Source organism: Aptenodytes patagonicus, chromosome 4 (genome assembly GCF_965638725.1).
Source record: "Aptenodytes patagonicus chromosome 4, bAptPat1.pri.cur, whole genome shotgun sequence".
In the NCBI taxonomy this organism is placed as follows: Eukaryota; Metazoa; Chordata; class Aves; order Sphenisciformes; family Spheniscidae; genus Aptenodytes; species Aptenodytes patagonicus.
The window spans coordinates 60,046,908-60,062,028 of record NC_134952.1 but is presented as its reverse complement, the minus strand read 5'-3'; the positions used below and the strand labels follow the sequence as shown (position 1 = coordinate 60,062,028).

Here is a 15,121-nt window from a genome sequence, read left to right as displayed (position 1 = left end):
CAAATGTTTTAGAAACCTGCTGGTAGCTTTCTGGAAGGTGCTCAATAAAAATGAAATAGGAAAGGACTTCACTGTGTTGTGATTCTGTCACCTTACTGTTTGTCTGGTGGTAAGTAACAATAAATATTACTTCTGCAAAATCATGCTATATAAAGAGCTCATTTTGCCTAAAACAGTGTGCTTGAGACTAAACATCAACTTCAGCATTGCCAAAGATAGGAATGAAACCACTACTTTTAGATTGTCTAATCCATTTTTCTTTGGCAATCTAAGCCAAGGAGGGTGCCAAAATACATGGCAGATTTATACGCCTCTGAATTTATTAGCTGCACTTGCAAAGACGTTTTACAGTCTTAGAAAACATTTATTATCTGATAGGAGATAAACTATTGTCCGTAACTGAAATGAATAGAAATTTTGCCATTTCAGGCATAGTTTTGCGTGTCTAAGTGGTCTGATTCAACACATGGGATGAGCATATTCAAGAAATAACCACACAGTGCCTATTATTAATACAGCGGAGAAGCCGTCTCAGGAATAGCCCTGGCATTTGGAGTGAAAAATGACAAGGAAATACATTGTTAGGAAGAAATCGCAGGTTGGCACAGACCTGTTTCCTGCCGTGTCCCAGGACTTCATCAGTATCAGTAATTCATCTTTGCTTCTCTCTCTTTCAGGGCCCTCCTGGTCCAAAAGGCGAGAAGGTGAGTTGATGTACGGGTGACACTTACAAGGTGAATGGAAAGCCCTCCCAGCATGAACTAAAGAGACCGTTTGTATTGACGCAGTGTAATGTTAGATTATGTAAGAGAGCTGGGTAGCACACAGATGCTGTGTTAAACCTATCATCTCATCTTTCCACTTTGCAGGGAGATCAAGGTGATCAGGGCCCTCGGGTAAGCATCTTAAAAAAAATGTTACACTTCCCCTTCGCTGAGTAGGCAATTAGTCTTTAGTGCAAAACTAAATTAAATACACTGTCTGAGCTAAGTATGCTTATTAGCTGCATTTACCCTGCATGTTGAAGTAAGTGTCTGCAGGACAGTAATACTGAACATGACCAGATAGTGTCTGGGAAGATTTGAGTAACAATAGTAAGTAATGCATTAAAATAGATAATTTCCATTATGGGTGGAAGCAGGTTTCACAGTGATTTTGCTCTGCTGTATAAAAGCTGGCTTTCCTAACCAAACCTTTCAGTTTCCCCAGCAATGTTTTCACGCCTTGCATGGGCTCCCACGATGCAGAGGGCCGGTGGGTTTCTAATAAATGTACCTCTAGATTTCATGTAAAATGTATCGAGTATTTAGTGAATTATAAACAAATATCATGTATGCATGTATTAGCTCTTTTTCCTCACATGTATGTATTTAATACTTTTAATAATAACAATATTATCACCTCGTAAATACATCCAGACAGTTAGAAAGAACATGGTTTAGTTGCGGAAATATTCTGTGGAAAAAGGTTCCTTTAATTTTTAAATATCATGTTTATTTTAACAGAGAAATAGAGGAATACAGGCGTGAAAGTTCAGATAGGTTGGCTGTGCCAGTTCATTCTTCTTTACATCTATGCTTCATTAGCAAACATTTGGCTACATTGTTCTGATGATACAGTGACTCTCCTCAGTTACACATTTATAAATTTTTCAATAACAGCATATTCCATGGATTTTTTTTTCTGTCAACTATGTTAAATATTTTGAATTTGCAATTTTATTTTATTCTACTATTTTCTTTCATACTATTTTATTTAATTTTATTTTACTTTTTGCAATCAATAAGATTATCTAAAGTCACAACATGCTTTTATAGCTGAATTTGGTGTTGGTGCTACCAGTGTTATATTACCTACAGGGTTCAATTAGGTGTCCTGTTATGCTTGGTGATATGAGTGCACATTATAAAGACAGAGGCCTATTAGTAAACAGCTTTAAATATTATTTCAGTTGAAACTCAAAGAGAAGAATTGGAAAACTATTGAAAGAAATACAAAGGAAGTAGAGAGTAACAATGTGAGGAACACGTTTTATCTAGGCTAAATAATACACAGACTGAAGGTTCTGAAGAATGTAAAAATTTCCTTTCAACTTCTAAGCAAATTTAGTCTCTCTCAGAAGCTGTGCTGAGCTGTATATTTTGGCTGGTTCTGTGCTACAGAACCTCATGGGGAACGTGAGGAGGGAGGGCAGAGGAGGAGAGTGGAGCGGTGCCTGTGGCTTAGGAGAGGATGCTCCGTTCAGAAAGCGTAGGTCAGAGGTCTGTGCATAGGTGCTTGCACTAAGTGACCTTACATTCAGAAGAACTGGTGTTTGGTTCAGAACAGGAGAGCAAATTTGACGGAGGTATCAGAGAGGGATACAGTAACAAATAAATTTGGAAAAGCAACGTTGTAGAGAGTATTACATAGCTGAGGATAAGAATCTGGAATTACGAGTGTCGGAGAAGTTTCCAGGGAAAGACCCAGAGGTCTGAACACAGAAAAACAAATGAAGTGGTGTCAACACAAGGGAATGATGGTGCTGTTTTTTCTCATGGCGGCATAAAATAGGAGAGCAGAGGACAGTTTTGGAGGGAAAGCAAAGGTGCCAGAGCCTCCACTGGTCCAGAAATCTTGACAAAATGTTGGAGAGATGTAAGAACTAGAAAGTGGTTAAGCATGTGTGGCTTTCAGTCCCTGGGCTGGAAGTGTTGGCAATACCCAATAAGAAGATGCAAGTTTGTTCATTGTTACCTTGTAGGTGGAACACCTGCAAGGACTGCAGTGGAATATCGGCTACACAGAGACTGTTGTGTCCCACTTTGCCAAGACACACCCCCTATACTGGAGGGCAGTAGAGTCCTCGCTGGACCATACAAATCATGGTTATGGCTACTTTGTGGTTTTGGTAAATCAAGTGCAGCTAAAAAGCAAAAAATATCCAACCTAAGGAATTCACGTTTAAGGACATCACAAAGTTATGTCTGCAGCAGCAGCTGGCAGTTGAGACTGAAGTCTCTATCTGAAGATAGAAAAGGAATTGAACAAGGTCAGCGGTAGAGAGGAAGAGGTGGTGAATAGCACCTTGTGGGCTAGCTGAACCTTCACTGATTGTTTAATCAATGCATATTGTACTAACGTACCTCTTTTTTAAGTATATGTGTATAACTTAGGTAATTTGCCCAGTCTTGTTGGTTTTCCCTTTACCTTTTTTGAAGTGAGTTTGAATGTGTTCTACAGCAGCTTCTCCCTTTTTGCCTTGTGTCTTTCACAAGTAATAAGTGCTATGAAGCCTCTGACCATTTTATGTTTCATGGTACAGCAGTTATCTCTTCTGATGACTGTCTTCAGGGTGAATCTGCTCAACTTGCTGTGCCAGGGGATTTACAGTATAATTAATGGAAATTATATGTGTAATCCAGTCATACACCAAATGAAACTAAACCCATTTAAACCTGGTTGGTTACCTTTGCACACAGTTTTCCATCACTGCCTATGTAAAATAAATGGGTTTGGAGATAATACCATACCGTATTATTTTAGAGAAATATTGTACCTGAAAGTGACTGTGGGATGACATCAACATTTGGATTTGACAAGTTTGCAGACAGATTGGATATAATATCAAAAACTGATGGACATTTTAAAGTTAATTCATCTTTTACAGTTAAGGAGCCTGAAGTTTCTTTGTTTTTATATTTTTACATATCGGTTTGAAACTAGCATTTAGCTTAGCAAAGATTTTTATTGTTCCAAGTCATTTTTATGACTGAAATTTCAAAATGACCCTTATTCTTTATAAAAGCTGCTTTCTTTCCTCCAGGCATTTTCATTAGTAAAAGAAACCAAAATAAAATGTAAAATCTGTCCAGGTCAAGATGAGACCTTAATCTTTTAAAATCCTGCTGAAATAAAAAGAAAAATATTTGTGAAACAATAAATTCTTGTTTTCTGTCCCCAACCAAGTTTTCACCATGGGCCTTGAGATTTTTGAGAGATCCTTCTTTCTGAAATAATTTCAAAACTGTAAAAACAGTAATCAGTTATCTTGAAACTTCTTATTCACAGTCACTGGACACGTTGAGTATATACTGAACTGCTTTGAAGTTCAGGTTTTCTTGAAAATATCTTCAATAAATTAATACATTAGTAGGAACCTGACCCTGCAAATACCACCCAGAAGTCAGGCACCTGTATTTTTAGAATAATGGATCTGATTTTTTTTGTCTTTTAAAGAATCTGAGGGGTTTTCTTAAGTATTCGGAAGCAATGTGTTGATCAGTCTCCTTCATCATACAGAGACGGCATAAGGGCTCTAGTTCATAATGCTGTGTGGCTTAATCTACTTATGCCCATACTGCCTGTAGAAAATGTGAGCCAAAACAACATTCTAGTAGTGTGAGTGATGTTGAAATTCATGCCCTGAGTGTGAGTTTGAGCAGCAGGTTCATATAGCTTTTGGTCACGAGACCACAGATAAGGTAGTGGTGGATGCGTTCAAAAGTCCTGATCTTATTTGAAGAAATGCTTTTTTGATCTCTTTATATATTTTTATATCAGATCTTTACTCATTACTCTAAAGTTTTGGTAGACTAAACATTTAGGTCAAATGCAGAACTAGCTTTCCTCAATACCAGTGTAAGAAACAGTAAATGTTTTGGATGCTTTTCTTTTTGCAGAGGACTTGGCTTCATGACATGTCCATGGAGATTTCCATTACTGTACTGAGCCATGACAAAATTAAAAATGATGCGTTTTAGCCTGTAGACTATTAGAATAAATGCTTAAGTCAGTCCACTGCTCAGTTCCAGTTGCTCAGCTCTACCCCAGTTTGAAAAAAGCCTTTGAAGATTTCATAATGGTAGGATTGCAAAGGATATATTGTCCAAGTAGAGATTGTACCCTCATTAATGGAAGTAGATTCAGTGGTGAATGTTTGAGAATGGAACAGCTAGTACTGAGTGTCTTCATCAGTCTGTTCTCATCCTTCTGTAAATGACATAATAAATATCTTCTTTCCTTTGGTTCAGATACATGAGAGATTCCTTGCTTATCAGGTCTAGAAATCATCAGCTAGCAGCTACCTTTAAATTGGCTTTGGTCTAGGCACAATGAGAAACCACCCAGAAGCCATACCTTAGTATTTCCATAGAATTATTTTCTCCTTTTGGTATAAGTAAATTTTCCTAGCAGCTGGGTCTGCACAGAACTGATAATATCTCTAAAACATCTTCAGCAGAAGAGATTACATTCTAGAAAAGAAAGGTACTCAGAAGTTTATTTTATTGTGTTAACCTTTATTGACTTGAAGATTAAAAAAGTTTCCTTGTGTACTGTTAAAATAACTAGGTTCGGGAAGTGGTATCCTGTTCTTTTCTGTTTAACCCTTTCCCCTTCCCTGTTTACTTTTAATACATTTGCTACTTATTTGCTGCCCACTAGAGAGAGTTCATTGTTCTATGATAGAAATTTTGCAGGTTCTACTCTTCTGTGCTGGCAAACTATTTAAAAATTATCTAATATTGGCAGAAATGGTCCTGGAAGCAGTCTATTTACTGAAATAACTATATACACACATATTTGTATTTATTGACATAAGCTATCTTTTTAAACTGAAGTATTGCTTTACTTGTTACATTATAGACACAATTTTTATAAACTGTCCCATATTAAAGGGAAAATAAAGATATCCAAGCAATACATTTTGACCTGATTTTTTTTAAAAGAAAATTTTTAAAAGTCTGGTTTTAATATGTGTGTATTATTATTAGTTAATATGTTTCTAAGGAATGTAAAATAAACATTTTGGGCCTTTTCCTGCTCCTACTGAAAATAAATGGAAGACCTATATTCATGTCATTAGAATCAGTACCTCCTTCATAAATCAGAAAATACTAGTTACTGAGTGATGATTAAACCGTGATCATTAACTTTTCACCCTCTTTTAAAGCCATCTTATTTTGTATTATGTTTCATTCGAAGGTTGGTACATCTTTTTTTGAGAAAGGAACAGATTTGCTTCACAAAATAGATAGTAGTGTATAAATTAATATGAGTTCTTGCCCTCACCAAAAGCAAGACTCCATTTTTTGGAGGCATTGCTAGCTGTAGCAAATGTAGGTAAATCAGTGATGCAATAGGAAGCTTTGTTCCTAAACAGTGCATGCTGCTTGTTTTTTATCCTCATTCAACGTCTTGTCAAAGCAAAAATGTATAGTATTATAGTCAGAGTATTATGTTAATTAAATATAATTTTACATAATTTAAACATACTCTGTGAATTTCTTCCAGTACTGTCCTTGATGATGTTTGATTATATCCTACTAGTTTCTCTTAATTTCTTCTATAAATACTGCTCATGAATTTTATCTGCCTTGATAGAAGGACTGTGTAGCTTTCATTAGCATAAATTAGCGTTGTCCCCAGCTTTTTCTTTTCTGATTAAATACACTTTGGTTTCATTTCTATGAATATGTTGTCAAAAGCTGCGGCAGAAGATGTGATAGAGTGATGGTATTCCCTTAAGTGATATTCTTATGTGTGTATAAAAGCATATTTTCTGTTTTACTACGTGTTACTTCAAACATATAGTACAAACACAGTACTGCTTTAAATTCATGCTTTAGCAGTATGACTACCCACATTGTTGTTTCTTCTGTTATTAATTGTCCTGTGTAAAGCAAATTATAGTTCAAGTTATAAACTATATCTAACCACTGTTTCAAACTATACTCTTAGTGTGCCACAATAAGAAGGCTAAAAAAAGTTCATGATTCCTTCTGCTAACACAACTTTCACCAAAGCAGCATCACTGAGAAAACTGCCGGACATCTGGTTTAATGCCAATTTGTCTGTGAGCAGTTAATTTAACTTCTGAGACTTTGTTTCCTTATCTGCCAAAAGGCAACGGGGGTATTTACCTACTCCATTCCTGGGACTAATCATCTGTTCTACTTCACTAGTATTAGGCTGTTGTGGCTCCCCTGTTTTCCATTAAGCTGAAACTAGGGTAACAAATCGGAGCAAGGTAACTTGGAGCTCTGTAACTAGAAGAGGTTAGGAAAGAACTCAGCTTGTACTGGCTGCTAACTTTGTCTGAAGCATTGGGACACTCAGACTTGAGATGTACCTCCTTTCAGAGTTCACAGGAGCATCCTTTGGCTTTGGATGACTCTCCAGGGCCAAGCTATGCCTTTGATGTTTAGGTCCTGAGGTTCCCCTGGGGAATGCAGAACAGCTGTGACACTCTAGAGAGAGTGCCACATACCTGCTCCCAAGACGAGGATGTTGTCATTCCTGTCTTAAGAGCTAGGCAGTGTATGTCTTCACTCACCACCAGTTGGTTTGCATCTTGCCCCTTTTTAGTAATGCCAGAGGAATGGTGAGGAAGGAAGTGTCTGTGCATCCTGTTCCTTTTTCTACAGCCCTGTCCTGTGACTGAGAAAACATCATGTAGTGGTTTTATCTCAAACCACAGCTGTCCCACAAAAGTGCTGCAATACTGAACGCTTGAGTTAGACCGATTTGATTGAAAACAACTCTAAAAATATTTCATCCAGTCCTAATAAGTATTATAGAAGTGGCTTGAACCACTTACCTGCTTCACATAATTGCAGTGGTTATAAAATTTGAAGAGAAACATAAGCCAGAACAGCAGATTTTTGCTGTGAGAACCAACTTGGTTTTGAGGAGGACCAACCCATCATGAAGTTAACTGGATGCCTACCACCAGTTTCAGTGAGAGTAGTAGGTTTGCCTTCAGGAAGGATACTTTGTGTAGGTCAGATGGTGTTCACTCATCAGAACTCATAACTGAGTTGTGTGGAAAAGATATTTGCCTCACTGAAAATTCATCTAATACTAGGACCAAAATAGAGAAGTGCTGGCTTTTCCCAGTTTTGTTCAGTTTGAGTGCAGTGTCAGGTAAAGTTCACTGTGAAAATACAGAGGTCATTACAGAAAATAACACTTCTATAATGATCCATTTGTACTAGTTCTTAAACATTACATTTTTATTATTTTAATACAAAGTCTGAATCGTTACATAATGTATTCAAATTAAAACTCTTTGCCGAATGATTGCCTAAGTGAAAAGACATTCCTGGATCCTTGTCTTGTTGTGGTGCATTGTTTTAGTTAGCAGATTTGCTGATGGAGAAAGCAGCAGTTATGATAAAAGGAATTATATAAAAGAGCTCCTGCCGAGAGTCAATGGCACCGTATAGGGTGATACCGAACACTGTATTCCCCAGGGCAGGTACAATAATTAGCTGCAGGACTGGCACTCAGTCTGAGGGATTAATTAGAACTGGAGGTGGTGTTGGGGGAAGGTAAAGCAGCCACAAAGAGTGTCAGGATCACTCTGGCCTGAAGCCTGTGTGATTTGATGTGAAATAGCAGCAGCTGGCTGTAACCTTAGGAAGTGCAAGTGAACAGCAGGTGGTAATTCCTGTCTCATTTACCATGTCTTCACAGGCACATGTAAGCTTGTGCAGCTTGGGTTTATTGGCAGGTCAGAAGGAAAATCCTAAGGAGGACTGTGACATTTACTATACTAAGCGAATGCAATAGTCAAAATGGAGTGTACACAACATAGTGTAAAACCAGTAATGCTGTTGTTTAATGTGATTATACTTGCCATACGACAAGGTTACGATGACCTTATAATATTGACCTCATGTAGACCAATGCACAAAGCTGAATGTATTGTGAAAAATCTAGGACTGCTAATGGGAATTACATCTTTGAAGGCTGTGATGGATGTAACAGGAGAACTGTTTCATCTAAGTAAAAAATCAGATAGAGGGAATGATACGATGTTCTGGCATCCTTCGGTTTTCTCAGTAGCCATTGTATGGGGACAAGTAGGCTTTCTCTACATTTCCAGGCAGGTAAGCAGGACACTGTATTATGTGGTCACATGCCTGTTAGCCTCCACCAAGCATCATGTTTTGCTTGGCATTTGGGCAAAAATTGCAGTGAGGCATGCAACAAATGTGCTAATTTAGAAATTGAACCAGCTAGCATTTCAGGGTGAGCTTGAGTTGCTGTCAGCAGAGGAATTTAGTGGGCCAGTGGTCGCTGTTGATCACTGTAGTGTTTTGTATTCTGTGAGGGCCTCCCAGGGTGTAGAACAAGAGCCCTTCCTATGTGCAGTTCAAGAATCAAACCAAATAAAGAAAAAATTGAGTAACTTTGAATCCATCGTTGAGAACAGCTTTAGATAGAGAAAAAATAAAACAGATCTAGGGGATATTTGCAGCTATATTTATAGCAGAGTGACAGGAAAGGAAGAGAACTCATTTTGTGGGAAGGATAGCTCTTTTTATGCCTTTTTAGAAGCTCATTGTGTGCCAACATTATCTTTCATGGATGCCAGAAGATGCAATGCCTTCTAAAGCCTCCCACACATGCAAAAACTATGCACCCATTATAGTTTCTTTGCTGGGTTCCATTTAATATTCCCGTGTTTCTGGCTCTCTCCAACAATGAGTGTTACATATGGGGAGATGATCCACGTCCAAGCTGGCATTGGCTGTCTCTGACCATTAGGTCTGAGATTATGCCTGCTTTGGGCAAAGGAAAGAAAGCTTTGTCCTACTTGGGAACAAGCTGAAAGAATTTACTAAGCTGCTGATGGAAGAATGGGGTTGTCCCCTTTTCTCATGTGTTGTTTATATAGGCAGAAAACTGCAGTACTGATAGCTACTCTTGAACTTGTCGGTGTGTGTTGGGAAGCATTGAGAATGCTGGGGCTGGACTGTGAAGTGCTCTATGTAGGTTTCTTGTTTGTACTCATTTCCATTACACGGGTATTGTAGTTTTATCTAGAAGAGGAATGGACCAAGTGCACAACAGGGCTAATGAGTCACAGATGTAAAGATTCTGGCACGTTACCATCTAATAACTTCTTTAACTTATATTCCATAATAAGATAAATGCAAATTTGATACATCTGTTTTCTAAATGATGTACCATTCCAGTCTTAGCAGTGTCTCAGGAGTGAGTTTCTTTAAATATTTGGAGTTTTAGCCTTTTTTGGTTTTGTTTTCTTTTTATTTGTTTCTGAAGAGGAGATTTCAGGTCACTGAGCAATGCAGTTAGCCACACCACTGTTTGTCAGAATGAAGTGGGAACGCTGGTAAAACTGCTGCTGGCTTTATGGGATCTACTTACAGGTTCTCAGCTTCCTCGTCTCATGGCTGTATATCAGGAATAAAGCTGCTGAATGCAACTCAGAGGTGCTAGTGAAGGACACGTATGCATCAAAAAGTTACTCTGCCTTTTTTTATAAAGACCAGTGCGGTCTTTGTGATCCAGAGGATCTCTGATGTGATTGCATGTGGAGATGAATAGAGCAAATATTTGCCATGTTAAAAGAAACTGCTGCATTTGAGAGACCTGGCAGCCTGCCATTGCCTGTTGGTGCTTTCCACCAGGCCAGTTGGGCTGCAAAGGGCTCGTGCACTGTGGCAATGTGGGCTGCCCAGCAGAGCCTTCATGCAGGACTTCTTGAAAGCCGCCTTGTCTGGCAGCCAGAGCCAGGTGCAGCCTTCCCTTTTGGAGATGCCAAGCTGCAACCCTGCATCCATACACACCAGGCCTCACAGAGGGGCTGTGCCACCAGCTCCACCTCATAGCGGTGGCATGTGTGCGTGCATGCATGTAGGGAGCTTAGAGCTACCAGACTATATTTTATTCTATGTTCCTCAGCCTGATGCCTCTTGGCCATTGAACAAGCCTCTGCTTCAGACAGTGTGCTATGCTAAAGGCAAGGAGAGGACTTGGGGATTTCTTTCTTTAGGAGTTTACTGCTCAACTATATAAGGTTTCAGCTTTATCAGAAGGTCTAATTTGCACCCTACAAGGTAGCACAAGAAAGGTTTTGAACTGAGAGCAAAATTCACCCTTGTATTGTCACAGCAGGCCACGATTACCACACTCTCCTTTTTTTGTACCAGTACAGTACAAGTTCTGCACATGTTGGTAGAGTAGGATGTGAGAAACCATATGCAGCATACAGTGCTTGAGGGGAAAAATTTTGCCATGGATATGAAAATGCTGCTATGTATGTCTTGAAAACGTTGACCTTGGCCATTCTGGACTACCCAAGATCTAGCAGTAGATTGTTGTTCAGTGTTTATAATTGTGTATGTACTACCAGTTTATGTGCTGAATGTCATATGCTAAACAGAATGTGAGGAGCAGGATGTTAATTATACAAAGCATTTCAAAGTCCACCATCACTGCTGTCTAAGTTCTGCAGCAGTCCAGAGTCAAAGCTTTCTATGTAGCTCTCTTGAAGTGCTGTAGCACATTTTAATTGAAAATGGCTCAGTCATCTGCTGGCTGATAGTCTAACAACTGTCAAATGGTCATAATTTATTGTAATTCTAAGGAAAGTCACCTCTGTGGGACTGCTCCTTCTAAAATCTCTTCATATTCTTGTTGTAAAGTAACAGCCTTCATCTGCAGTGTAGTGCAAACCTAATTCTGTTTCCCATATGACAGAGAGGCTGTTTCCTGTCAGTAGGCAATGTGGGGTACACTAAACATAGTGTTCGTAAACATAGTGTTCGTTCTGTTTGTCTGTTAGTAAATTGTCTCTGTGATGTTTGTGTTGTGCTGTTTTGGTACCATGTTATGCTGTGTCTCTAGGGTCTGCCAGGCTTCCCCACAGTCGCTGCTCTGCACAGTAATCAGATCCTCACCGTCAAGGTTTGTGGCTGACACGTACCTGTTCAGTCAGGTGTCTCTGTATCAGCATAAAAGTGCGCATGAAAAATTGTTTTTACCATGGGATACCAGTGAATCCTTATGGTGGACCTAAGTCAACCCTCACTTCCTTTGCATTGGTATAAGTACTCCTGATGCAGAGCATGGGATCAAATTTATAACTGTGTATGGTGTTACCCCCGGCAGCACCCACATTCTGTGTGATCTTGGTCAGTATTTTATTTTCAGATGAGATTTGTCTGTAGCTCTGCTTCCCTGAGGCATACAGGAGTGTGGAAAATGTCAGTGAACTCTATACTGGTTACATATAGAGTCAGCTATTTGTGTTAGATATCAGAGGTTTAATCTGTACATAGAGATTTTTTCAAAGCGCGTTTGCAAACTGAGCAGGAAGGATTGAAGCAATCTGGTCAAGCTGGAACTCTAGTCCTTATTAAAATTACACCATTCTTCATGGCACAATATGCTGGTTAGAAAGTCTGACTGAAAGTTAAACTGGTGCTTTGTCTCTAGAAGCTTTGCTGAAAGAACAGCGTATAAAAATACTGATTTTTAGAGCTTAGGTAATGAAAAAATTAATACAAGTGAAGAATTCTCACAGGAAGTCTGGGGAGAAAAAAAGTTACACAGTTAATTCATTGTATATGATTAATTCATAAAGTGGTATGTCCTGTACTTTAGAGGTCAATTTCTTCAAAAAAGAATGCACAGTTTCTGTCAGGCAGAAGCACCGGTTTATATTATTTTAGCTATTACAAATCTAATGAATATGTCTTTATTTCTTTCTCGGGCCTTCTGATGTCTATTCTTCAATTTTCTCATCTCTGATCTTCAACCTTTGACCTCACCTGCCTGATCAGATGGTGTTCCCTAAAATCAATCATGGGTTTCTCTCTGCTGATCAGCAGCTCATTAAACGCCGCCTCATTAAGGTAGTGCTTCATCTCACTGGAGTCTGGTTCTTCTTTACATTCAATTTACTCCTTGCTGTACCTTTTTGTCAGATGCCTTCTTATAACAGGTTGTTCATTTGAAAATGTTTTGGAATGAAGCAATTGTTAATGATATTAACAATTAAAAGGCTATGGGTAGCTTTGCTAAATGATCCATGTTTAAGGTGCAGTCAGCTTTTTTCAGTGGTTTGCAGTGGTGTGCTCAAAATTAAAATTAAATAACTTGAGCACCATTTTTTGGTGTCTTTTTTTTAAAGGGGAAGGTAATATGTTTTGGCAACTCTCTTGAAAATTGTCTTTTACAAATTAATAAGTATAAATCATTAAGGGAGTTAGCTAATTGTGACTATAAAACAGCTCCCCAAAACAGATGAAAAATTATGTACAACTTTGTGGAAAAGCAGTTATTTTCCATGCTTATTTTTGAAATCTATCCATGCATCATTGATGGGCTTGGAAAATGGCTGCGCAAACTGTATATTCTCGCACGTGACTTTTCTTTTTTACCTCAGCTTTGTTATGATTATGCCAATTGCGAAGCAAACAGCTGCTTATTGAAAACAGTTACTTGCTCTGGAAAACTGGATGAGTAAAATATTGCAAGGCTACCCCAAATTTTGGCTTATGTCCTGTGGCAGGACAAGCAGTTCAGAATTTGAGCCTTCTGCTCTGTGGCTGATTGCACTGGACAGATACAACCCCCTGGTCTTCAAGGCAAAGTGCAGTCTCTGCCATAAGCAGTGAAGAAGCCTCCAGCTCATGGGCTCTTCTTCCAGCCTGTCTTGCACTCTTTCTGGGTAAATCAATGTCTTTTTGTGTGGTTGATGCCTCTAAAGCAAACTTCTGACAAAATTTTTTGTTGATTTAGGGGGACCAAGGACAAGCTGGACCCCCTGGGCCTCCAGGGCCACCAGGACCCAGAGGTCCCCCAGGAGATACCGGCAAAGATGGTCCTCGTGGCATGCCTGGCGTACCGGTGAGTTAGTCTGTTGCTGTCATGGTGTCCAAATTCCTCTCAAGTGTGTGCCAGCTCAGTCTCAAAGATGTTTTCTGAGGTAAGATTGGCAAGTAAGACATGTGGAAGCTGAACCACAGACAGATTTCATGGCGTACCTGAAGTCCCTCACACATAGAGCAAGTTCATAGCAGGGCCAAGAGTAACACCTCGGTTCCTTGCCTCTCACCCCTGACAGTTTCCCCGCACATTCTAAGGTTTCTCAGTTGCTCACTGATTTTTAATAGCTGCATGAGGAGGCTCTGCCCCACTCCACAAGTAGCAAATGTTTTTACTCAGACTTCGAGATAAAGCTGAATTTGAGATGTCATAGCATGGCCAGGCTTGACTTCTCGCTTCTTAATGATTTAGCCTTAAAAATCATTGACTTAAAGTAACAAACTGCTAAATGCTGCCAAAAGTATGATGATGTTTGGAGCCAGATTCTGCCATCTTTACACAAGTAGAACAGTACCATTTTCTTTGGCTTGTCCCCCCATATTTCATTAGAACAACCAGCAGAATCCAGTATATTGCTTACTGTTTGTTTTAGGCACAGGATCAGACCCACCGCCTTTGGCACTTTGTGACCTGATGATTAAACACTTTTTAAACAGATGCATAAACACAGGATTTTTTTTTTTTTTTTTTAGCAAAATATGAGTATGGTTTTGGTTTTATATTTTGTAGCTTCCTTAATTTTCATTCTTTTGAAAGAACTACCTCTCTTTTCATCATGAATGCCATTGTGTTACCAGTGTGGAAACGGAATCACAAACAGGAAGGAGACACGACAACTGAAATGCCACATGTACAGATGCACACACACACACACCCCCATGATAACTAAAGATCGTGGCTGAGAGGACATATAGGGAGCTAGCAAGGTGAGGACCAGCACTGGAAACAGAAACAGTTTTTCTGAAGAAAAAGCATAGCTCGTTATGTGGGGACAGGACAGGAAGGCATAAAATTTCTCTGCAGGCCCTTTTAAGGTAAAACCAAGAAAGAATATAGCTATACTCCTGTTCTGGGCCTATTCAGATTGCCTCATCTGAAATTGTATTAACTGTACAAATATAATATAACATGATGATAATAGTAAGGCTCTGCTAAAATTTCCTGTGAAAATTCAGCAAGGCTTGGCAATTAAGGCCTGTAGTATTCTAGGCTTGCTTTTGTTGTTGTTTTTTGTGGGTTTGGGGTTTTTTTTACCACCATTGCCCTTACAAGTTCTAGCTTAAGGTTATGAAATCACATTAAAAGTCTGTTGTTTCCATTGCGATGATTTACTTTGACCACCTACTCATTTCTTGTTAGTCCTTTCTTAGTTAGAAACAGCACATCAGGCTTTGGGCCTCATCTGGGCCTCCCTTGTGTTCTTTTAATGTGGTAAAATTGACTGCGGTCAGCAGAGTTGCTTCTGGTTTGATGTAGTGAGGGCGAGACTGAAACC

General features: G+C 39.1%; 1 protein-coding gene across 1 annotated transcript in view; it reads left to right on the top strand.

Annotated features, from left to right (window-relative positions):
• COL25A1 (collagen type XXV alpha 1 chain) overlaps window positions 1–15,121 on the top strand; it is a 337,364-nt gene that overhangs the window by 222,208 nt on the left and 100,035 nt on the right. Inside the window, exons 6-9 of the mRNA XM_076336882.1 lie at window positions 678–704; window positions 870–896; window positions 12,579–12,650; window positions 13,540–13,647. Coding sequence (XP_076192997.1) covers window positions 678–704; window positions 870–896; window positions 12,579–12,650; window positions 13,540–13,647 — 234 coding nt within the window. The remainder of the gene's footprint in view (window positions 1–677; window positions 705–869; window positions 897–12,578; window positions 12,651–13,539; window positions 13,648–15,121) is intronic.